The 25049-nt window shown below is 36.8% G+C and overlaps 1 protein-coding gene across 4 annotated transcripts in view; it reads right to left on the bottom strand.

The window, feature by feature from the left end:
- Positions 1–14041: 14041 nt before the first annotated feature.
- The window catches only part of LOC18108119 (GDSL esterase/lipase At1g29670), a 30252-nt gene continuing 19244 nt past the window's right edge, over positions 14042–25049 (bottom strand). Inside the window, exons 1-5 of one of the 4 annotated variants that reach the window (XM_052449471.1) lie at positions 20865–21207; positions 15433–15557; positions 15073–15318; positions 14657–14903; positions 14042–14491 (exon numbers count right to left, since the gene is read on the bottom strand). In XM_052449471.1, coding sequence (XP_052305431.1) covers positions 14286–14491; positions 14657–14903; positions 15073–15318; positions 15433–15557; positions 20865–21114 — 1074 coding nt within the window. In that variant the 5' untranslated portion in view covers positions 21115–21207 and the 3' untranslated portion in view covers positions 14042–14285. Of the gene's footprint in view, positions 14492–14656; positions 14904–15072; positions 15319–15432; positions 15558–20864; positions 21208–25049 lie in introns of those variants that run through there. The other 3 variants (XM_052449473.1, XM_024591555.2, XM_052449472.1) reach the window with 3 other exon arrangements.

The raw sequence follows: 25049 nt of genomic DNA, 5'->3' as shown, positions 1-25049 counted from the left end.
AACCAAAACTGAGCTCCCGAAACTGATCTAGTCGGAGCTCGATTGCTCTGAAACTTTGTCCTTACAGCAATCCTCCTTAACCCAAAAACTATGATCAAAATTTAGTCATCTCGAGATCCCTTCTGGTGATCTCCTTTAACCCCAAAAACTTGGAATCTCATCTGACGATTCCTTTACCCATACCCAAATACAAAAACACGTGTGTGGTCTCATTATGACGGGTGACCTGCCCGAATGGGAAAAGGAAAGAGTGGTCTCATTATTATGGGTGACCTACCCAGGAAAAATAATGGTCTCATTGTATGGGTGACTAACCCAGGAAAAATAATGGTCTCATTGTATGGGTGACTAACCCAGGAAAAATGATGGTCTCATTGTATGGGTGACTAACCCAGGAAAAATGATGGTCTCATTGTATGGGTGACTAACCCAGGAAAAATGATGGTCTCATTGTATGGGTGACGAACCCAAGAAAAATGATGGTCTCATTGTATGGGTGACTAACCCAGGAAAAATAATGGTCTCATTGTATGGGTGACTAACCCAGGAAAAATAATGGTCTCATTGTATGGGTGACGAACCCAAGAAAAATGATGGTCTCATTGTATGGGTGACTAACCCAGGAAAAATAATGGTCTCATTGTATGGGTGACTAACCCAGGAAAAATGATGGTCTCATTGTATGGGTGACGAACCCAAGAAAAATAATGTGAAGTGCGGTCTCATTATAATGGGTGACCTACCCAGGGGAAGAATTCTTAGTAAACTCCATGCTTTTCTAAGAAATAGTTTCAATACGAGGTCCCTTCTAGCGACCTTCCTTGATGAATGTCGAAGTACGAGATCTTTTCTGGCGATCTCAAATAACTTGGAATCCCATCGGGCAATTCCTTTTACTAAAGCTAAAACATGAAGTTCCTTCTGGCGACCTTCATCGAAATACAAGATCCCTTCTGGCGATCTCCTTTATCCAAACAACTTGGAACCCCATCTGGCGATTCCTTTTAACCAACATGTAATACGAGGTCCCATCTAGCGACCTCCAAATAGCGAAACACGAGATCCCTTCTGGCGATCTCCTTTAATCAACTTGGAATCCCAATCTGGCGATTCCTTTTAACCAACATGAAATATGAGGTCCCATCTGGCGACCTTCATCAACTTGGAATCCCATCTGGCGATTCCTTTTATTCAAAGCTGAAATACGAGGTCCCTTCTGGCGACCTCCTTTGACCAATATTGAAATACGAGATCCCTTCTGGCGATCTCAAACAACTTGGAATCCCATCTGGCGATTCCTTTTATTCAATATGAAATATGAGGTCCCTTCTGGCGACCTCCTTTAACCAATATCGAAATACGAGATCCCTTCTGGCGATCTCAAACAACTTGGAATCCCATCTGGCGATTCCTTTTTCCGAAGCTGAAATAATGAGATCCCTTCTGGCGATCTTCTTTAATCAAAAACCAAAAAATCTATTTTGTAAATCGGTCAACCTGGAATCCCATCTGGCGATTCCCTTTAACCGATTGCTCGATGTCGTTCCTCCTGATGGCAGGGTTTGAAAATTATTATCTTCTCTTCTCGTTGTTCTAGAATCAACTCAATGATTCTTTCTTCATCTCCAATTTTGTTGGAATGCATTAAGGTGTCCTCCTGTAATGATCCAAAAACATATATGCAATGATTTATGATTAGATGCCATGCATGCATTTGTACCTGGTTTTGAAACATAGGCCCCATCATCTTCTTCTATTTCATGAAACTCTCTCTTGATATGAGCTCGCTTTTGAAGTCGTATGCTGGTTCATTTCTCGTGCTGCCTATCATATCTTTGAGAAGAAGTCTTTGACTTTCTTCAAGTAGTCCTTTTCTCAAAATGTATGACTTGTATTTGCCTCTTTGTCATGCTTTTGTCAAATGCTTTAGCTTGGTTTTCAAATCTATGGGCTTCCAACCAATTTTAAACACGTAAAACTTTTCAAAAAACAACTCATTTTGCCCCCAGTGTAGGGGTGTGATCCTAGTCTGGGCTTTTATAGAGAAGAAATTCATTAAGCCAATGATAAACTTTTTTAGTGCGTGAAGGGATAATGATGATTTTTTTTTTTTTTTTCAAAATGCACATTGTTATGGTTGATAAAGACAATTACAGATGATTATAAAGTGACTACTTAATCATTCATTACGCTATCAGAGGTAGGGATGTACTTTAGGGTTAGCTTTTCTTAAATTTCATATTAAACCATTTTATAACCACTCAAACTTGTTCAAAAAGTGCATAATCTCATCATTTATTAAAAAAAGGTAGGCTCAAAGACGAACATAAAATATGGCTGAAAACATGAGCCCTGACTGCCCAATAGAGAAAATAAAAGTAATGACAAAAGCAAATGACAAAAACATGCTAAGGCAAATAAAGTTGTTTTACATTTTGAAATCTACGAGAAGTTCTTGGGTCAACCCGTTCTGGAAAGTCAACCGAGGCAATGCTTCATCTTCCTTCCCCATTTGCGTTTCCTTGTCTACTCTTTCGATCTCGCCTTCTTCATTATTGACGATTCTTGACCAAGGTTTTCCAACCCTTTATCCCCTATTACTTTTGTCATGACTAGGCAATAGATTTGAATTGATATTGGGTGTGTCTTCAAACGACACCCATCCTATCTTGATGAGCTTCAACAACATGCTCTTGAAAGCGTAGCACGTTTCAAGACAATGTCCGGGAATACCAGCATGGTACTCGCAAGTCAACTCGGGCTTATACCAGATGGGGAATGGTGGTTGTAGTGGTAATGTAGGGATAGGAGCTATTTGTCCAATGCTCAGTAGTTTGGCATACATTTCCTTCAAAGGCATGGGTAATGGCGGTAGTTGTTCTGCAATGTATCTTGTGTTTGGTCTTTGGTCGTTGTTTTGGATGTTTGACTGGTTATTTGCTCGATTAGGGGAAAAAGATTTGTTAAAGTTTATGTGGGCCACATGAGAGGTAGGTATTTGTGGGTTATATGAATCCGTTATCTTGTCATTGGACCCATCTTCGAAGTTGTTAACGGGACCTTTCATTTTTCTTTCAATAAAACCCTTTGTCTCCAATGGCTCAATTATGCGTCCAGCTTTAATCCCTTGCTCTATTCTTTCCGCTATGCGTACAGCATCATAGAAATGCTGAGCTGAACTACCCATTAAATGCTCATAGTAGGGTGCCTTGAATGTATTGGCGAACAAGGTCACCATCTCCGTTTCTATCAAAGGGGGTTGGACATGCATTGCCTCATCTCTCCACCTTTGCGCATAGGTCCTTACCGACTCTTGGCTCCTTTTCTCCATTGATATTAGACTTGTTCGATCAGGAGCGATTTCCATGTTAAACTTGTACTGTTTAAGGAAAGCCTCCACTAAGTCTCTCCAGCTCCTGATCCTGACACTGTCTAACCTCATGTACCAGCTCAAAGCGGATCCTGCTAGGCTATCTTGAAAGAAATAGATTAGCAATTTATCATCATGGATTACTTCTGCCATTTTGTTGTAGTAGGATCGAAGGTGAGTGTTTGGGCATTCCAAACCAGTATACTTAATGAACTCTGGTATCCTAAAATCTTTTGGCACCACGATGTTTGGTACTAAACATACTTCGGCTGCTCGCATAGGGTCAAACCAATCATTACCCTCAATTGCCCGTAATCTTTCTTCCAAAGCAGACAGCTTGTCTTGGTCCATCAAACCGGGAGACCTATTATCCGGGATTCCCTCCGCTGTTAAGTCCACAGTGACTGGAGCATGAGTTGGCTGGATAGGGGCGACAGGCACAAAATGTTGTTCATTGGCCGAGTTTGCCCCCTTGTTTTGAGATGCTTGAGGGATGTGAGCTGCGGGCGCTCCTTCAGGCTGTTGTGCTGATGTTCCCTCCCCATTCTTAGCTCTTAAAAGCTGCTCGAGTAAGTCGGTTAGTCGAGAAACTTCATTTTTTACGGACTCCAACTTGGTCTGATAATGTGACTCTAAGTGAGCTCTTTCTTCGTTCTCCATTCTCGATCTAGACCGGGTGTTGTGGACTTTGGATGTGGGACCTATGTTTCACGATCTGTCGTGCATATGATGAATTAAAAACAAATGCGTGATGAAAATATGATGCTCGTGCAAATGTATATCTTAAAGTCGATTCATGACTTTCATAATCCTTTAGGCAAGATTTCGGCTTAAAAACCTGGATTGATGAATTATTAATCATGATGCAAATGAACGTAAGATAGATATCCTAAGGACAAGTTCTATTTATTAGGTGAGAATGGGTAGGTTTTCTATCTGGTCTTTAAAAGGGTCTCATATCTGCCCAGTGACGTTCTTCGTAAAGACAGTATGGGGGCGTTGCAAGGAACGGTTAAAGTACGTATACCCACCATTACCAAGCAGGCACTCAGATATGAGTTGGGTGTTTCACGCATCTGAACCCTGACCAATAGTCATAGGGCAGATCGCTAATCCCCCTCCTAGCTTAAAGCTTGTGTGTGCTTCTCAAAATCAAAGTATGTGATGCATGTGACATTTATATAAGATGCATGAGACAGTTCTATACAAATGCATGAACAATATGTGTAAAAATATTTAAAGCATATAGCAGATAACAAAAGGAAAGGTATATTAAAAACACACGAAAACAAAAAAAACAAATCAGACAAAAACAAAGCTTAGTCCACAAGGTCCCCAGTGGAGTCGCCATTCTGTCGCACGTGAGCGACGTCGCGGCGATCGTCCACCCACAAAAAATGTAATGTAATGGGGGGATAAATCTGGTCAATGTAGGGAGACAAGGAATTCGTTGTCTCTTGGCAGTGAAAAATGGTGTGGGAGTCGCCACCTAGTATTTTGGTCACTAGGAACCCTAACTGGTCTCAGAGATCGGGTACGGGGACTGGTTGCGTAAAGGGAAGGTATTAGCACCCCAAATACGCCCTACCTAAGGTAAGCTGCATCGTTTAATTGTCTAATAAAATTTAAGGTGTTTTCGTTGTGTTTCCTAGTTGTTGGTTCGTCTATGGTTCAAGAAAAGTCCTCCTTAATAAGGAGGTCCTTATCTTATCGGGTAAAACCTAACCGTTCTAGCGTCTATGTAAAAAAACATATTTTTAATTTCAGGAATACGTTTTACGTATAAATTCGTAATCCCATATACTAACAGAGGACAAAAAGATTTTTTAGAATTTTTGGAATATTGGCCTAGTTCTCATGGCTTGAATAAACTGGTTATTAAAGCCAAAATGCATGCTAATACATATATTGTTTTGAAATTTCTTTTGTTGTGTGAAAATATGATGTTATAATATTTATATATATATATTGGAGAGACTAGGCCGTATTTTAAAACAAAACATTTTTTAAATATGTATTTTGTACGTTTTGACGCAAATCGGGTATTTTAATACTGGGTTTGTATCCTTGCGGTATAAAAATACAACCAAATATTAATCTACTTTGATAAAGCAAATGCAGAAAAATCAACAATATTTTCAAAGATATTTTAGAAAATTTTTGAAAGCAAAAGACATTTTTTATTTTGAAAATCTTTGATGTTTTGATGAAAACCGGGTATGTTAATACCGGATTTGTATCTTTACAGTATAAAATACCAACCAATATTAATCAAAATACAGTAATAAAATTACAGAAAATCACATATTTTTGAAATAATTTTTGAAGAATTTTTGTAATTTTTTCATATATATATATCTATATAAATAATACAAAATATAATATATATAATATAATATATAATATTAAATGGGCTGGGCTGGTCCGGCCCAACCGACTGGGCCGGACTCAGCCCAAAATTGTTGGGCCGATCTCGGCCCAAAATGGGTTGGGCCGATCTCGGCCCAAAACAAAAAACACATTATCTTCTGGGCCAGACCCGGCCCAGAAGACAGGGCTGGGCCAGGATCCGCCTGGCCCAAGCCAAAACGGGGCGGGGGGGGGGGGGAATTATTTTCCCCCCACCCCTGCATGCAGAACGCTACTCGTTCTGCATGCAGGGAACGAAACGAGAAAATAAACGCGAGGGAGAAGGGGAAGAAAAGTTACCTGGCGCGGAGGCGGAAGCGGTGGCTGGCTGCGTTTCTGGCGGTTTTGTGGTGGAGGCTGGTAGCGGTGTCGCTGCTCCCTGGCGGCAACTCCAAGCAGCGGCGCTGCTGTCTCAAGCGGCGGAAAGAGGGATTCTTCCTCTTTCCTTCTCCTCTGTTTCCTTCCCTTTTCTTCTCCTTCTTTGGTTTTCTTTCCCCCTGTTTTCCCTTCTTTCGGTTCTCTTCTCCCTCTCCCCTTTCTCTCTCTTTCGGTTTTTTCCGTTCCTCTCTCTCTCCTCTGTTTTTCGTTTTCTCCTTCTTCCCCCCGTCTGTTCTCCTCTCTCCCCTTTCTGCTGTCGTGTTGGTTGTTATTTATAGAGCCAAGTGAGTGGCTTTTCGCTGTGGAGCATGGGGAGCAGCCGGCCGGTCGGCCATTGGGCGCGACTGCCAACGCTCGGCCCCCCTCCCCGGCTTTCTGGCAGGTGCGCGGTGGGTGGTCGGCCATTGTGTTCGGTCGGTGGGCTCCAGGCGAGAGAGAGGGGCCGGCAAAAATTTCAAAAAAAAGCACCATTTTTCCCTTCTTCCCCGCTGCATGTTCGGGGGGGAAGAAGAAAGATGAACAGTGTCGTTCAAAACGACACCGTTCTGCCCTTTTCCCTTTTTTTTTTTTTTTTTTGAATGGATGAAACGGCGTCGTTTTGGATAAAACGCGCCGTTTCATTTAAATCCTACAAGACGCCAAAACGCGTCAATTTGCAAAGCAGCCCTCAATTATCTTTTGTCCCTTCAATTGCATCCCTGCCGAATTCGAACCCCGTCCCTATATTTGGCCGCGTTTTTCACTTTGGTCCTTGGCCTTTGAATTATGCAATTGAGCCCTTAATTGATCAATAAACTTCCAATTTCTTCAATTAGGCCCCTGAATCAATTAATTCCAGCCCCTATACTTACGCGCCTTCTTCAATTTGGTCCTTGGTTTCGGATTCCTTCAATTAAGTCCCCAATTGGCCCTTAAACTTCAATATTTATGCAATTAAACCCCTGATTTGACCTAATAAATTCCTAAAAAATATATTTTGGCCCCAGAACTTAAATTTCTTCTAATTAAAGCCCAAATTGACTTAAAAATCAATTTTTCTTGCAATCAAATCCCCTATAAATTCATTTAAAAATCAAATTAAGTCCATAAACATCTAAATTTGGGCTTTTCTCCTCAAATTTCAAATTTTCCTTGTCAACAGGGCTCTCCTCCTTCAAGAATATATTATCAAAAATTCCATCTTTGTATTTTTAACCTTATTGACCAATTTTCCAACCATTTTCTGAGCGCTTCTGCCTCCTGTTATTTTTCTAACCTCCTTTGGCTATATATTTTTATATATATTTTGTGGGGACCCAAAAATGGGTTACAACAACTACCTTCGGCGTTTCCAGAACCAGGAGAGAAAGCAAAGGAAGACAGAAGGAAGGAACGAGGCGTTGCCTAACCAGTGCACTAATCACCCGCAGCTTCGTCTTCGTTGTCAAGCACACCAGAACAGGTAAGTTCATCCTTTCCCATTCTGTTGCCGTGAATTTTAATTAGCACATTGCACTGTTCAAGTGAATTTTAATTCACTTGAACACTTTGCCCAGCCGGGCCTGGCTGGGTCTAGCCCAGCCCATATGGGCTGGCCTGGGCCCAGCCCAAAATATAAAAAAACAAAAAAAACAAAGATACGTGTAAGTATAAATAAAAAAAATAAATATGAATTTATTGTTTTTATTCATTGACGCCGGAGTCAGAATAAAAATACTGATTCAAATTTATTTTATTGTATTTTTTTTAATTACATAAAAATAAAATAAAATAAAGTAAATTTATTGGTTTATTCACTGACGCCAGAGTCATGAATAAAGATACCGATGTAAATTTATTTTATTTTATTGTAATTTACTTTTATTTAGTTACATAAAAAATGTGTATGTGTAAAAAAATAAATTTATTTGATTTCTTTATTCACTGACGCCAGAGTCGGGAATAAAAAAAATACTGATTTAAATTTATTTTGTTTTTTGTGTGATGCGTAAAAAATAAATTTATTTGATTTGTTTATTCACTGACGCCAGAGTGAGGAATAAAAAAAATAATTTAAATTTATTTTGTTTTTATAGCTACGTGATATTTACTAACGCCAGAGTTGGAAATATCTGTAGTTAAACTGACGCCAGAGTCAGGAATATTACACGCAAAACCACCGTAGCATAAACCAACAAAACATTAGCAATTTATGACAAAGTCAGCAATGCAGCCTGCCTTAGGCAGGACGCTTAAGGGGTGATAATATCTTCCCTTTTGCGTAATCAGTCTCGTACCATAGAATCTCTGTTGACCAGTTAGGGTTCCTAGTGACCATAATACTAGGTGGCGACTCCTTAAACAAGACCATTCACCATCAAAGAATAGGATGCCAGAAATCCATTCTTTCCATGATATATATTTATTTTTAAGGCCGCCGCGATGTCGGGTGCGACAAGTTACAACAATCTAATAATAGCGTAACAGCTGTAAGCATTATATGCTGGCATTCATTGATTTTAAACCATCCGTTACTAATCATAATTACGATAACTGCCTAACATTCCCCTGCAAACTAGACACCGGATAGGTGACGAGTTTGGAAACAAGACGTTCAAAACGGTCAACTGGTAACCCTTTGGTGAAGACATCTGCAAGTTGAAGTTGAGAAGGGATGAACTGAATTTTGTGACTGCCAGAGGCGACCCGTTCACGAACAAAGTGATAATCAATAGCAATGTGTTTTGTACGAGCATGGAAGATAGGATTAGCGGCTAAGTATGTGGCAGATAGGTTGTCACAGTTAAGCAAAACCGGACAGGTAAGCGGACAACGAAGTTCAGTTAAGAGACTTTGAATCCACAGAGTATCGGCACAGGCATAGGCAAGGGCACGAGATTCTGCTTCGGTCTGGAACGAGAAACAGTGGGTTGGTTCTTGGCACTCCAAGAAATGAGGTTAGGTCCCAAGAATATACAATACCCGGTTGTGGACTTGCGAGTGTCAGGACATCCAGCCCAGTCTGCATCAGAATAGGCTACTAAGAAGGAACAATCAGGAGACCTGCAAACAGGAAGGCCAACTCTAAGGGTGCCTTTTAGATAACGTAAAATCCGTTTGACAGCTTCAAAATGAACATCACTAGGTGATCCCATAAATTGAGAGACATGTTGAACATCATAGGAGATATCAGGACAAGTCATGGTGAGATATTTTAGGGCGCCAACCATCTGTCAATAAGGGGTAGGATCAGCAAGGACAGTACCATGGGTCCGAGAAAGGGTACCTTTGGAAGTCATGGGTGTAGAAATAGGTTTGCAGTCTAAGAGATTGCTGCGTTTGAGAAGATCAACGGTGTATTGGTTTTGAGTAAGATGGATGGAAGTAGGGTGATAATGGACCTCCACACCAAGAAAATAATGCAAACGCCCTAAATCTTTTATGTCAAACTTAGCACCCAATGTGCGGAGAAAGGCAAGAAGATGAGAAGAATTATTGCCAGTGAGAATGATGTCATTGACATATAGCAACAAGATCATAACAGAAAGGTGATCATGATAAATAAACATAGAATTGTCAGCCTTGCTTTGAGTAAAGCCAACACGAAGAAGGAAAGAACTAAAACGCTGAAACCATGCCCGGGGGGCCTGCTTAAGGCCATAAATGGCCTTATGAAGTTTACACACATGATTGGGTCGGTGAGGGTCAGCAAAGTCAGGTGGTTGCCGCATATATACATCTTCGGATAGGGAGCTATGCAAGAATGCATTTTTGACATCGAGTTGCCGAAGAGGCCATCCAAAAGAAATAGCCAGACAGAGAACATTACGAATGGTTGTGGGCTTAACCATAGGACTGAAAGTATCAAAATAGTCGACACCAGATTATTGATGGAAGCCTTTGGCAACAAGACGTGCCTTATATCGTTCAATTGTTCCATCAGAGCGTCGCTTTATTCGGAAGACCCATTTGCAACCAACCATATTGAGTGAAGGAGATGACGGCACCAAGGACCAGGCGCCCTGCTGAAGAAGAGCATGATACTCATCTAACATGGCTTGTTTCCATTCGGGATGACGAGAGGCTTGGGTGTAACATGTGGGTTCAATATTTGTGTTGACCAAAGCAGAGAAAGCATGAGGAATAGGGTACCGAGTAGAAATATTGGCATGATATTTGGGATTGGGCTTCACAATTCCAGATTTAGACCGTGTATGCACAGGACTAACACGATCACTTGGTGGTGGAGTTTCGATGACAAGGTCATTAAAAGGAACAAGGGGAGACAGAGGCTAAGGTGTTGAAGAAGAGAGAGATAAGTTTGGTGGTGTTGGAGCACGTGGGTCTGAGGATGGGGATGATACAGCTGATTGTGGAGAATTTATGGGGGCTAGTTGTGGAGAGCTAGGGTCAACGGGAAAAGATGGAGAGGAAGTTGACCTAGAGGTGGACCAGGCTGACGTTCGGGAATTGTCAACAGTAATGGATTGAGCTGTTGGATTAGGAAGAAAGCCCACGGGGACTACAACAAGATCTGAGAGCTGAACAGGCTTAGAAACAACAGCATAATAGAGTTGGTCTCCATGAAAAATGACATGGCGAGAAACATAAAGCCGACCTGTAGGAGGATGGAAGCAGCGGTAACCATGATTGCGATCATTGTAGCCAACAAAAACACACTGAAGAGAACGAGGTTGTAATTTGTTAGTTACATAATCTCCAAGATATGGGTAACAAATACATCCAAAAACACGAAGGAATGTGTAATCTGGGGAAACGCCAAATAATAACTTATAGGGGGAAGTTCCTTGAAGAATAGGGGTTGGAAGTCGATTAATCAAAGAAATTGCCGTACAAAATGCTTCGACCCATAGATTATGAGGCATGTGAGCAGTGTGTAAGAGGGTGCGACCCATATCAGCAATATGACAATGTTTTCGCTTTGTTAACCCATTCTGTTGGGGTGTATGAGGACAATAAAAACGATGCACAATGCCATTAGTAGCACAAAACTGTTGAAATCGCAGGTTATCATATCCCTTCCCCCCATCACTTTGAAATTGTTTGATAGACAAAGAGAATTGAGTTTTAACATGCATAGCAAAAGTAGAAAAATGACCAAAAACTTCAGATTTAAGACGCATAGGGAAAATCCATGAATAACGAGTGTAATCATCTGTAAACAAGACATAATAGCGATATCCGGAAACAGAAATAACAGGAGACATCCACACATCTGAGTGGATTAAAGCAAATGGCTTAGTAGAACAATGGTCATGAGATGAAAAGGGAAGTTTGATTGATTTAGCTAACGCACAATGGCTACAGGGGTAATTTGATAAGCGAGAAAAAGAACCTAATAAAGAGCGAGAGACAAGTGTGCGAAGAACTTTATTGGAGGGATGACCAAGACGACGATGCCACAAAGAGGACGATGCAAGACTAGAAGAAAAAGCTTGCTTGGAGCTGGACGATAACGTTGGAAAGATAGGATAAAGACCATTTTTACATAGGCCCTGAAAGAGAACAACACCACGCTGTAAGTCATGAATTTGATATCCCCAAGGGAAGGAGGTAATGCTAACATTAAAATCACGAGTAAATTGAGCGACAGATAAAAGATTTTTACAAAGAGAGGGAACATGAAGAACATCAGAGAGGAGGAAGACAAAGGGACTAGAAGAAAAGGAAAGGTTACCAGAATGAGTGATGGGGAGAGTGTCACCATTACCAACAACAACCTGATCAGAAGCTGCATATCGAGTGCCAGAGTGAAATTTCTGCGCATCATGGGTCATGTGATTGGTGGCACCAGAGTCCAAATACCAGTTAGGATTTGAAGAGGACGTAACATGCATACCAGCGAAAGCACGAGGAAAAGAGCACTTGGCTCGAACATGACCAAATTGTTGGCAATTCTAGCATTGAATTGACTGGCGAGAGGGTGGAGGACCCAAAAGACCTTGAGAGAATGAGGAAGGACGTGGAGCATGGTGGGAAGGCTGGCCCGAGCCAGAGGAAAGGTGAACTTGAGATGAACCCCCAAAGGGACGAGAGGGTTGATCACGCAGGCGGGGGTGACGAGGTCCACGGTTGAATCGAGCTGCAACAAAAGCGGTAGGGGAAGCCACAGGAGTCATCTAAGCTGCTAAGGCCTGTTGCCCTTCAAAAGCAAGAAGATGAGTTCGTAGGTCCGAGAAGGAAGGAAGTTGTGGGAAGTTCAAAATTGTGTCACAATCATTTGATAGTCAAAACCCAAACCACGAAGCATATAAGTAACCAGATCAGAGTTGGATACAGGTTCCTGGATCGCAGTGAGTTCATCAGCCAAACTCTTGGCCTGAGCAAGGTATTCAGAGATGGATTTGGAACCTTTGATAATAGAGAAGAGGTGAAATTTGAGCTAGGCAGAATTGGCAAGGGATTGCTGTGAGAAATTTTGTTTGAGACAATCCCAAATGTCCTTCGAGGTGGAGAACCCAATAACTTGTGAAAGAACACTTTCAGACAGTGTAGCACGAAGAATAATAATCAGGCTTTGGTTAGTTTGAAACCGAGACATAATCAGGATTGGCCAACGACGAAGTAGAGGACTCAGACTTATCAGAAGGAAAAAGGATACGGGAGGGGCAAGGATGAGAGCCGTCAATAAAACGCCAAAGATTCTGGCCTAGTAAGAAAGGTTTTACCTGGCTTTCCCATACAAGATAGTTGTTATCAGAGAGTTTGACAGAGACAAGATGAGAGATGTTGGGAATGGTGATAGTGGGAACACTGCTTGAAGCCATCGAGAAGAAAAGTTCAGGCTCTAATACCATGAAGAAACAGAGTTTTTTTATTTATCAAAACTGATCTTACAATCTCTTTATACATAAGAAATATAAATCTCTTTATACCTCTCCTCTCCCAGCCGGCTTGCTCTTCTTCTTCACCCATAGAAGCCAGCCGCCGCCGCTGCACCTCCATCTCCCACACCAGACAAGCTCCCCTCCTCCAGCCGCTCACCAAAGATCTGCCCACCTTCTCTCTTCAGCAGCGCCCACAGTCCCAACGATTAATTAAGCAGTATCAGTGCTATAGTCTAATAGTTTTACTAATTGTTCTACATTTACACATAGAACACAATTCACAAACATTATTCCCTGATAAAATCATGATAGAGGATAAAAAAAACTTGACTTTTGAATCTTATATCCTCATCTCCTTATCTCATAGCTAAGAGGGACTCAAACTCTTGTATTTATTATGTCCTTTATTTCTTTGCATGTATGCCGTTTCACTCTCTTTTATTATTATTACTATTCATTTTTTAATTTTTTTAATCTTTTTTGAAAATATGTTGAAAATAAAGGGTAAAAAATAGGGTAAGAAAGAGATTTTTGCAAAATTTTGAAGCATTTATTGCTTATATACATTCGTAATTATACTTCTATCAAAAACCCAAAACAAATTAATTCTTTTTTTCCTAATTAAGTCCAATATTATCAACTATATATATTATACTCAAGCACGTATAATTTTAGGTAAGTAAAATCAATTGATCCTACTAAAAAAAGTAAAATTAAAAAGTCCAACAGAAAAAAAAAATTGGTTAAAATTTAATTTGGTCCCTCTAAAGTCATCAATATTTGCTTCTATACCTTAAAATCTCTCAATGCTACCGTTGTGGTTTTCTAAACGTTTCAATGCCACTCCCAACCATGAACTAAACTATTTTTTAAATTTGCTTTTTGAGTTTTTTAGGTTTCTAAATGCATGTGATAACATAGATGTTGATTTGAGAGGGAAAGATGAGAGAAAAATCATAAAAATAAAACAAAAATGTGATAAAATTAACCTTCTGTTAGTTTTTAATAATGAAGAGCAAAATTTAAACTAGAAGAGTAGAACTGGAAAGTTGATAATCTATATGCACGAAAAAGATAGTTTATCCAAATATTTCGTAAGAAAACGATCTTATATATCATTCTTGAGGTACAAGTACATGCATGTTACAGCATATTGTCAGACTGTTTTTTTTTTCTTTTTCGTTTACAAGAAGTCATATTATTAGACTGCTGTTTTGCATAATTTTATCATCGTAACAAAGTGACCAAGACCACCTTATTTTCTATAAATTATTTATTATATTATTTATGGAATATTATCTTCCTTGACTTAGATCTGCATGTTAACTGATTAAATGACTGATATCGGTTGGATAAGCATCAGATGGAAGAATGGCATTGTACGATCTTCTTGCAGTGAATTGGTTCAAAGCTTCGGTAGGATGAATTGCATCCCAAAACGCATATTCAGTCCTATTTTGGCATGGGTCTTGAATGCATTGGCCATCACTACGTGCTGGACAACATCCAACGTTTGTAACCCTAAACCCTGTTATGCACAAAACAGACAATTTCCATTGCTTAGAGCCAAATATATAGTAATCATTAAAACAAGAAATTATTAGGTATACTGTGAATCGTACTCCTTGTATACTGAGTAATTCCTCGTATTAATAAATTGTAACATCCTCCACCAACAGGTTGGATGACTTACCGAGCACAGAAGGATCGCCAGATGACATCCCAGTAGAATTCAGGTATATAAAGCGTGCGTCATTCAACTCTCTATTCAGTTGATCAACAAGTGATACAAGTCCTGCGTTAAAAGGGAGGACTGCGTTGTTTATATTGGTCACACAAGAGACATTGTTGCGGCATAGAGTAGAAAATGAGTATGGAATGCTGCCTATTGGTCGAAGTCCAGGCAAGGCAATTTTCCTGGCTCCTAGGTGGTACAGAAGCTGAAGAAAAATAGAAACAAAAGACATAAATTCACAAAAAAGATAAATTAAAATATATATGGAATATAATGCATAAATTAAGGTACAAATACAATTATTATATCTTGAACATAATAAAATTTCTTCAGAACCGAACTAGAAAGCGTGCGAAACGGATAGCAATACCAACCTTTATTTGCTGACTATACTGGTCAATTAAAACCTTGGCATATTGATCAGGGGTGTATAATCGGCTTGTTGTATAATTGCTAGGCATGAAGTAGTTGTTTAAGTAGTCATTACTGCCCAAGCTGACATAATATAAGCACTTATTAAGGTAATTTTCTGCTGCCTGCTTAGTCCCTAGTAATTGAGTCAAGCGACTGAGTGTAGCAGCATGATTTTGCAATTGCTCATTTAGGCTGATTCTATCACCCTGGAACATGTCAACGGAAATAGGAAAACAAAAAACAAATATAGAAGTTAAATCATAGGACGTTGTAAAAATACTCACAGGCAAAAAATGACTACAACGTAAATTATTTGGTACCAGTTGCCTTCCACTCTCATCACGAATCCCTGATGCCCCAGATGCATAGTTAACACCAACCAATATGTCTCTGCCTCTAGCAGTTGCAAATGGTGGAATAAATTGGTTAAAGCCCAGAAGTTCACCTGCAAATGCCCAAATGTAATGTCTATTCACCATCTGAACCGTATCCGTATGTGCAAATAAATTGTTCTGCTATGATCACGGTTAACGGGATTTTGACATATAAATTCTATGTTGAAAGAGATAGACACAAGAAAAGAGAGGAAAAAAAAAAAAAAAACTAAGAAATAATTTTTTATGAAGAAGAAAGACATTATTATCATTTTGAACATCTATATGATTTTTTCTCTTCTCTCATCTACTGTAATTTTTTACTTGAAACGTTGCCGTTCCTAGCTAGTTCACTTTCTTGGCCTCTTTTTCAGCATTTCTTGAGGTGGTTTGGGCATTAGCGCTGCGTATGGGAGTCTTTGATCAGTTATTTTGCTAGTAATTCAAAGGTAAATTCCAATGTCTAATGCCACGCTAGATTTAAAAACTGTATTTTGTTTCAATTATAATTTTTAAAGTATTTAATTAATCAATAAATACTATAATTTTACATCAATCCTACTGAAAATTCTCTTAAAACTTTAATTAATAAAAAAACTATAATATAGTTATATTTTTTAAAAAATTATATTTTTAAATCATAACTATAAAAACAACAAACACACGTGAAATTTGCAACTATTACTCTTAAGACAGGTGTAGTGTGGGATCACAACTCATTTAATATATTTTTTCATAAATACTTGGCATTAATTTTGAATTCAATTTCCCGGCGACCCACACCTTGTGCACGGACCATGCTTAATATCTCTATAGACATTATATTGACCGAAAGAAATAAATTATGTAACTGAATGCTGAAATTAACCCCTCGATAACATCATCAAATGAGATTTGCAAGCAATCTTCGAACGAGATCATAATAATAATAATAATAATAATAATAATATACAATTCGAATGAAGGAGATGATTAAGATGATTAATTCTAAATTAATAAAATATAAAAGAATAAAATTGAAAGTAAAACTTTAATGAATAAAAAGAAAGCATGGAAAGAAAGCAGTAGAAGATGGAACTTAAAAAAAAAAAAAAAACCTATTTAAATGAAATGGAGGCTATATCTCAATAGGTGATTTTTTCGGTAGTGATCAATATTGGCGGCTGATTTGGTGACCTCTACACGTATTTCGGAGTCCTTAACTTTATATTGGCCGTAATTCAAAAGGCTGAAGTCACCGTTTTATCTTAAATTGGAAGAATTACCTAATTTCTGGCGCTTGAGAGGTCCTTCAGTACTTTCTTTATAATTTTTTGTTTTGTTTTTTTTTTTATTTTATCCATGTATTTTTTTTTTTTTTTATAATCTAATTCTATTGAGATATAGTTTTAAATTTTATACAAAGACAAAATTAAAAAAAAAATCATAAAGTAAAATACAAAAAAAAAAAAACACATGATGGATCATAGTTTTTATAATTTTTATTTTCATCTAAAAATTCATTTTATTTATATTTAAGTTTATTAGTTTGAGATATAAGAGAGAAAACAACCAGAAAACAATGAAAAATAATAAAAGTTAACGGTTGGCCAAATTATAGCCATTTAAAAAGTCTTTCTTAATGTTAATAGGTTAATAGGTAATTTTTACTTTAATTTAATTTTGTGCTTTAAACTGATTTTCAAATGTTTTGAGTTGAGAGATTGATTTGTTAACATAATATGAATGTTTAATTTTGTTAGGGACTGAATTGAAAAAAATTAAGAAAAAAATGGAAATTAACCAAGCATAAGAAATTGAAAAACTAGGAACCAAGGAGCAAAATGCGCCGAAATGGAGAGACTATAATGAAGTTTGGCACAATTAAATCAAAGAAAAGAAGAAACCCTAACCAAGACTCAAAACAACATCATTTCAAATTAAATGAAAAAGTGCATTTTGAGTGAAAAGGGAAGAGCAACAGTTGGAGTTTCAAAATAAACGTCGTCGTTTTGTTCATGGCATTTGCAGATTTTTGGGCAGGAAAGAGGCAAAATCAGTGAGGTCTCATGCAACTTTAGGGCTTAGTTTCGGTCCTGATTAAGTCTCTTTATGGTGCAGAAACAATGGAAATGTGTCTTCTAACATATCAGCTACAATCTTGGTGCACGAAATCAGAGTTTAATTTCCAGAATCAGCTAAATCAGCCTCCCTCCAAGACTAACTATCGTTCTTTCCATTTGGATGTGAGATTTAGATTGCAAAATCTAACCCTATCTCGATGAATCAAGTAAAGAGCATGCTTTTTAATATGTTGGATAGCTGCAATGATACAAGAAATCAGGCTTTAACTCTTAGAATCCGCATTTGATTTTGTGTCAAACATGCTCACTCAATTAACCTCCTCCCAATACCAGCAGCCATCCTTTCGATTTTGATGAAAGATTTAGCTTTCAAAATTTGGTCCTATCTCCATGAATCAAGCAAAAATCATGTTTTATGATATATTGGATACAATCACGATACAAGAGATCATGTTTTAACTCTCCGAATCCAAAAACAAAAATAATACGGTAATAAATGAATGAATAAAAAGTATTTGAGAACTGAGTTAAGAGAATACAAATTTGAAGTTTGAGGATTGAATTATAATTTAGGGGTCACTTTGGTTAAAAAAATGAAAGAATTGGAAGTTTGGTGATTTAATTGAACTCGGAATTGTTTAATTAATGAAATCAGGGACCCAATTGTTAAATGTTAGAAGTTTAGGGGCCAAATTAAAAATAGTCATTTCGTGTGAAATCAGTGTCGTTTTCAACGCACACTGTTTATCATCTCCTCATACTGAAGACTGGATCAATAGGAGACATAGCCAGCAGATCATAGACCACGATGCCTATGATCCCTCACGAAACGTGCCTCATTTCTGGAGGCATGAACACACGACCTTCCTGGCTTTATAAAAGCTAGAGAAAGGCCTCACAGGGAAAAAGACAGGCTAAAAAACACACAGAGAGAAAGACAGAAATGAAAAAAAACACTGGAACAACACAGGAGCCGAGAACGAAGGCAAAATAAGAGAGGGGGAGAGAGCCAGACGCAGAGAGATAGAGTGATAAACCAGAGAACCAAGAACGAACGAACGAAAAAACAAGAAAACTGTAAACCCCCGGTTATAATTTTTCTGGGTATTTAAAAGATGAGAAATTTAACCAATAGTAAAATTGGTTAAATTAAATTAAAGAAACCTAAATCAAGATAAAAATAGTGAAATTAATGAAATGAAAAGTGAATATAGTACTAAATCATTTTAAAGAAAAACATTTGTGAGGACAAAATTAATACGTAAGATCAAGAGAGGTCAATATTCAAATAACAAAAGGTTGGGAGTTTATGTACAAATGATAAAAAAAAAAAGGGGTGGGGATAAATGTGCAATTAACAAGATGTTAGAACTATAAATATCATTCTATTTTCTCTCTTGGAGGGACTAGCAAGAGTAAGAGAGGGTTTAGAGAGGGACTGGAGAGAAGATATATTGATGGCAGATCAACCGACAGCTATAACTTCACCTTCCACCGTTGGATCAGCACGATATTCAGATATGTTGTTCTTATCCATGTCCTGTACATTGTCACCGTAGGGATTTTCTATATCAGTCCTCGTTTGAGAGATATCGAGGGAGGAAAATATCTGGGAAAATACACTTCTGGACAGTCTTCTTTGCTATCTGTTTTCTCCTTCAGCCACCGTTGGATTAGGCTATAACTTGGATATGTTGTTCTTCCTGATTCTGTCTAGATTCGGAAGGGTAGAGATTTGAAACAAAAATTCGGTATGGAAGTTGTGTATCTCGCACAGTAGGTCTGCAAGTTTGAGGTCAGTTTGGTTAAACCCATATTTCTGGAAATTTCACCATTTGATGAAGTTAATATTCGGATATGTTATACTCATAATAATGCATTATAACTTGACAGTATGGATTGTTTGGAATATTATTCGTTTGTTATTTATGGTTGATTGAAATTGTTGTCAAGGATTGTGTTTAGAAGAATATTGTTCGGAAAGTTTGTAAAATCGATAAGAATGTTTTATTTTGACGTTAAGAGGGAAGATTGAAATAAATAAGAAAAATTGGCTCTTATAAAGATATTTTTTGACACTCTTAAACGATATGTGATATGGCCAGGGGTTGAGATAAAAGAGAAAAAGTTAAATTGTGGATGTTGTGTGTAAATGAAAAGGTTGATGAATCTGGACAGATTCATCTCCTGACTTTTGGAGAGAATTCGAGTAGGAGGATGAGAGAATTATGATCAAGTTTCTTCATAGTAATTGTAGTTTTGGATGTTAGCTAACAAATAAAATTAGACTTGCTCAATATGGAGCTGTAGAACCCCAGCTATGGGTCATCAACCGAGATTGGGTCCTGACAGACCCTGTAGGGTAGTGTTTGTTGATGAGCAATTTTGACTATCTCAAAGGGAGAACTGGGTTCTCCTTCCTTCAGAGAACTTGTAGCCTCGTGTATTAGCTTTCCAACGATACTAATCCCGCTTGAAACAGAGTTCAATAACTCTAGATATAGTTAAAAATGTGATGAGTGTTCAGACAGTAACAGTTCAAATGTCTAGACAAATTAATTCTTTTTTTCCTAATTAAGTCCAATATTATCAACTATATATATTATACTCAAGCACGTATAATTTTAGGTAAGTAAAATCAATTGATCCTACTAAAAAAAGTAAAATTAAAAAGTCCAAAAGAAAAAAAAAATTGGTTAAAATTTAATTTGGTCCCTCTAGCAGTTGCAAATGGTGGAATAAATTGGTTAAAGCCCAGAAGTTCACCTGCAAATGCCCAAATGTAATGTCTATTCACCATCTGAACCGTATCCGTATGTGCAAATAAATTGTTCTGCTATGATCACGGTTAAGGGGATTTTGACATATAAATTCTATGGTGAAAGAGATAGACACAAGAAAAGAGAGAAACAAAAAAAAAAAAAAACTAAGAAATAATTTTTTATGAAGAAGAAAGACATTATTATCATTTTGAACATCCATATGATTTTTTCTCTTCTCTCATGTACTGTAATTATTACTGTAGCATTATAAAGTTTTTCTATGCAGGTTGTTCTATCAATTCACAACTTTTGACTAAATACCTGAACTATACTTCAGGAGAGATGATGTAATTTATTCTTAAACAATATATAATATATGATGAAACTTTATGTGGAAATAATTTCATATCCATGTTATTGTGATATTAATTACGCTATACTACGTGATAAACAAGACTTAAACTGATATAATTTGGTATATATGAGACAAATTATTTTGCATTTCGAAACTAATGTGAAAGTGATAACGTGCAAGGAGACGAGAAGGGAGCACCAATGATATCCACTACGGTTCGGCCATTAGTAAACCTTCCGGTGGTTCCATTTGGGAAGTCAATTCCATATGGGCGGTAATTGGCCTTAGCAGCTGTGACAAGGTTGTTGTTGTTGCCACTATCCGCCAACGAGTCTCCAAATATGAAAAAACAAGGCACCTGTGGAGCGGCATGAGCACAATTTTGCAAATTCGACACCAGCCTCGATAGGAAAAGTAGGAAGCACCATACTTTGATCTTGTCTGTCATTTCTAATCAATTTGCAGGAAATTAAGGTGGGAGCGGTTGAGAAGTATTTGAAGCAATGGAGTTTGAAAACTGCGAGGAGAACAAAGGAATCAATGGTAACACAGCCTGATGAAAACGTTGGGATTATATAGGGTTGGAAGAGGAGTGCAATGCTACAGACATGGTAGCAGTAAATTATTTATATTATTATTATTATTATTATAGTTCACTTTGAATATTTACTTTTAGGTTATTTATATTATTATTTATATGTTTTGAATATTTGCTTTTGCTCATATTTTTTAAAAAATAGCTTTCTTAATTATCTTTTCTTTATTTGGCTATGACGAATGATTTAAACTACTTTTATGAGATTTTGAAATCAATTATTACTTTTAAATAAAATTTCAGACATTTCTATTCTTATTATTTCTAGAAATTATCTAGTTTCGACCATACATTGCATCAATAATGAAAACTAAAAAGTTTTATAGTTTAGCATTTATTCAAAATAGACATTTTTACTTCCTAAGGTAAATTTATTTTATTTCCAGAAAATTAAATGGAAAAATAACGATTTTTTAAATGAACTATATCAGATAGATGATAACATAAATTGTATGTATTAAAAAAATGACAAAAAAAAATTGGTATGATTTTTTATATTTCCCTTTTAAATTAAATACTTGGGATACAATATTTGAGTTTATTCATCATCGTTTATATTTTTAGTTCATGTATACGGATACAAATTTATCATATACTTGGAATAATATATAAAACACCTTACTCAATTATTATAAAAAACACCTTGATTATTATAAAGCATATTAGATTTTTTTTAAATCCAATTATAGGTGTATACGGACCATTTCTAGATTTAAAAAGAATGTTTGGTCCATTTTGCAACGTGATAAAATATAATTGAAACTGTATTTTATCTCAATTATATAATTTTTAATGTATTTAATTAATTAATAAATACTATAATTTTATATGGATTCTACTGAAAATCCTCTTAGAACTTTGATTAACAAAAAAACTATAATATAGTTATATTTTTAAAAAACTTATATTTTCAAACCATAATTATAAAAACAACTAACACACATGAAATTTGCAACTATTACTCTTGAGGCTACACCAAGGCAGGTGTAGCGTGGGATCAACTCATTTAATATATTTTTTCATATATACTTGGCATTAATTTAGAATTCAATTTCCCGGCGACCCACTAATTTTGAATTCAATTTCCCGGCGACCCCCACCTTGTGCACGGACCATGCTTAATATCTCTATAGACATTATATTGACCGAAAGAAATAAATTATGTAACTGAATGCTGAAATTAACCCCTCGATAACATCATCAAATGAGATTTGCAAGCAATCTTCGAACGAGATCATAATAATAATAATAATAATAATAATAATATACAATTCGAATGAAGGAGATGATTAAGATGATTAATTCTAAATTAATAAAATATAAAAGAATAAAATTGAAAGTAAAACTTTAATGAAAAAAAAGAAAGCATGGAAAGAAAGCAGTAGAAGATGGAACTCAAAAAAAAAAAAGTATTTATATGAAATGGAGGCTACATCTCAATAGGTGATTTTTTCGGTTAGTGATCAATATTGGCGGCTGATTTGGTGGCCTCTACACGTATTTCGGACTCCTTAATTTCATATCGGCCGTAATTCAAAAGGCTGAAGTCACCGTTTTGTCTTAAATTGGGAAGACTAGACAACTAACCCTTAAAAATTGAAAGAATTACCTAATTTCTGGCGCCGGAGAGGTGCTTCAGTACTTTTTTTATAATTTTTTGTTTTGTTTTGTTTTTATTTTTTTTATCCATGTATTTTTTTTTATAGTCTAATTCTATTGAGATATAGTTTTAAATTATATACAAAAACAAAATTAGAAAGAGGATCATAATGTAAAATACAAAAAAAAAAACACATGATGGATCATAGTTTTTATAATTTTTATTTTAATTCTAAAAGTTCATTTTACTTATTTTTAAGTTTATTAATTTGAGATATAAAAAAGAAAACAACAAGAAAATAATGAAAAAAAATAAAAGTTGATGGTTGGCCAAATTATAACCATTAAAAAAGTATTTCTTAATATTAATAGGTTTTATTTGATGAAAGGAGTTTTATTGAGATGTTTTTTTTTCTTTATTTTTTATGAAAAAATAGATCAGGGTTAATAGGTAATTTTTACTCCAATTTAATTTTGTGTTTTAAACTAATTTTAAAATGTTTTTAGTTGGGAGATTGATTTGTTAACATAATATGAATGTTTATTAAATATTTTAAATTGTATTTTTCTTTCTTCATGTAGATGTTATCGATAAGAGAATTACTATCATTAATTATTATTTGAAGTTCCCATTTTATTGCCGGATGATCTATTAAATTTTATTCTATATATATATTATTGCATTATTTTCAAGCTATATCACATAAATTGGTAAATATAAGTTAATTCAGCAGGATGTTTACGATTTTACTTCTCCTTCTATCACTAATAAGATATCTTCAATAGGTGAAAACAGTGAGAGCATTTATAGATATGGGAACCAAAAGCTTCGCCAGCCAATATTTGGCCTTTCTTTAAAAAAATTATGCATGCAACTTAGTCTGCACAATTTAAGGAGAATCTTCTATACCTATTCATAGATGTGAGAATTGATGGGGTTTTGTTGTTGTTGTAACCCATTTTTGGGTCCCCACAAAATATATATAAAAATATATAGCCAAAGGAGGTTAGAAAAATAACAGGAGGCAGAAGCGCTCAGAAAATGGTCGGAAAATTGGTCAATGAGGTTAAAAATACAAAGATTGGATTTTTGACAGTATATTCGAGGAGAGCCCTGTTGAGGAAAATTTGAAATTTGAGGAGAAAAGCCCAAATTTGGATGTTTATGGACTTAATTGGTTTTTTAAATGAATTTATAGGGAATTTGATTGAAAGAAAAATTGATTTTTAAGTCAATTTGGGCTTTAATTAGAAGAAATTTAAGTTCTGGGGCCAAAATATATTTTTTAGGAATTTATTAGGTCAAATCAGGGGCCTAATTGCATAAATATTGAAGTTTAAGGGCCAATTGGAGACTTAATTGAGAAAATCCGAAACCAGGGACCAAATTGGAAGAGGCGCGTAAATGGAGGGGCTGCAATTAATTGATTCAAGGGCTTAATTGAAGAAATTGGAAGTTTATTGATCAATTAAGGGCTCAATTGCATAAATCAGAGGCCAAGGACTAAAGTGAAAAACGCGGCCAACAAGAGGGGCGGAGACCGAAATTGGCAGGGATGCAATTGAAGGAAAAAAAGATAATTGAGGGCTGCCTTGCAAATTGACGCGTTTTGGCGTCTTGCAGGACTTAAATGGAACGGCGCGTTTTTTTTAAAACGACGCCGTTTCATGTAAAAAAAAGAAAAAAAAAGAAAACGGAATGGTGTCGTTTTGAACGACACTGTTCCTCTTTCTTCCTCCCCTGGACATGCAGCACGGGAGGAAAGAAAAATGGTTTCCTTTGGTTTTTTTTTTTTTTTAAACGCATTTCCTCTCTCTCTAGACCACACGCCTCACCAACCCGAAGCCCCACGCCCTGGACCACCGACCAAAGCCATTGGCCGACCGGCCATTCACCCTGCCGAAAGCAAGGGAGCGGCGCATTGCTGTCGCGGGTGGTGGCCGACCAGCCGCCGCGAAACCCGCTCCCCAAGCGCACTAATGAAGGGCCCAGCGCCTTTTCACTCCTATAAATATAGAACAAAAAAACTGAAACAGGGAGGAAAAAGAAGGAGGGAGACCCGAAAGAAGAGAGAACCGAGAGGAGAGAAAACAAAAAAAAAAACAGAGAAAAAAAAAACAGACCGGGAGAAGAGAGGGAAGGGAAGAAAAAAGAAAAGAAGACCAAAACATAGGAAGAGGAAGGAAGA

The sequence above is a fragment of the Populus trichocarpa genome, chromosome 19 (assembly GCF_000002775.5).
Source record: "Populus trichocarpa isolate Nisqually-1 chromosome 19, P.trichocarpa_v4.1, whole genome shotgun sequence".
In the NCBI taxonomy this organism is placed as follows: Eukaryota; Viridiplantae; Streptophyta; class Magnoliopsida; order Malpighiales; family Salicaceae; genus Populus; species Populus trichocarpa.
The sequence above is the reverse complement of the archived record's forward strand: the minus strand, read 5'-3'. Positions and strand labels throughout refer to the sequence as shown.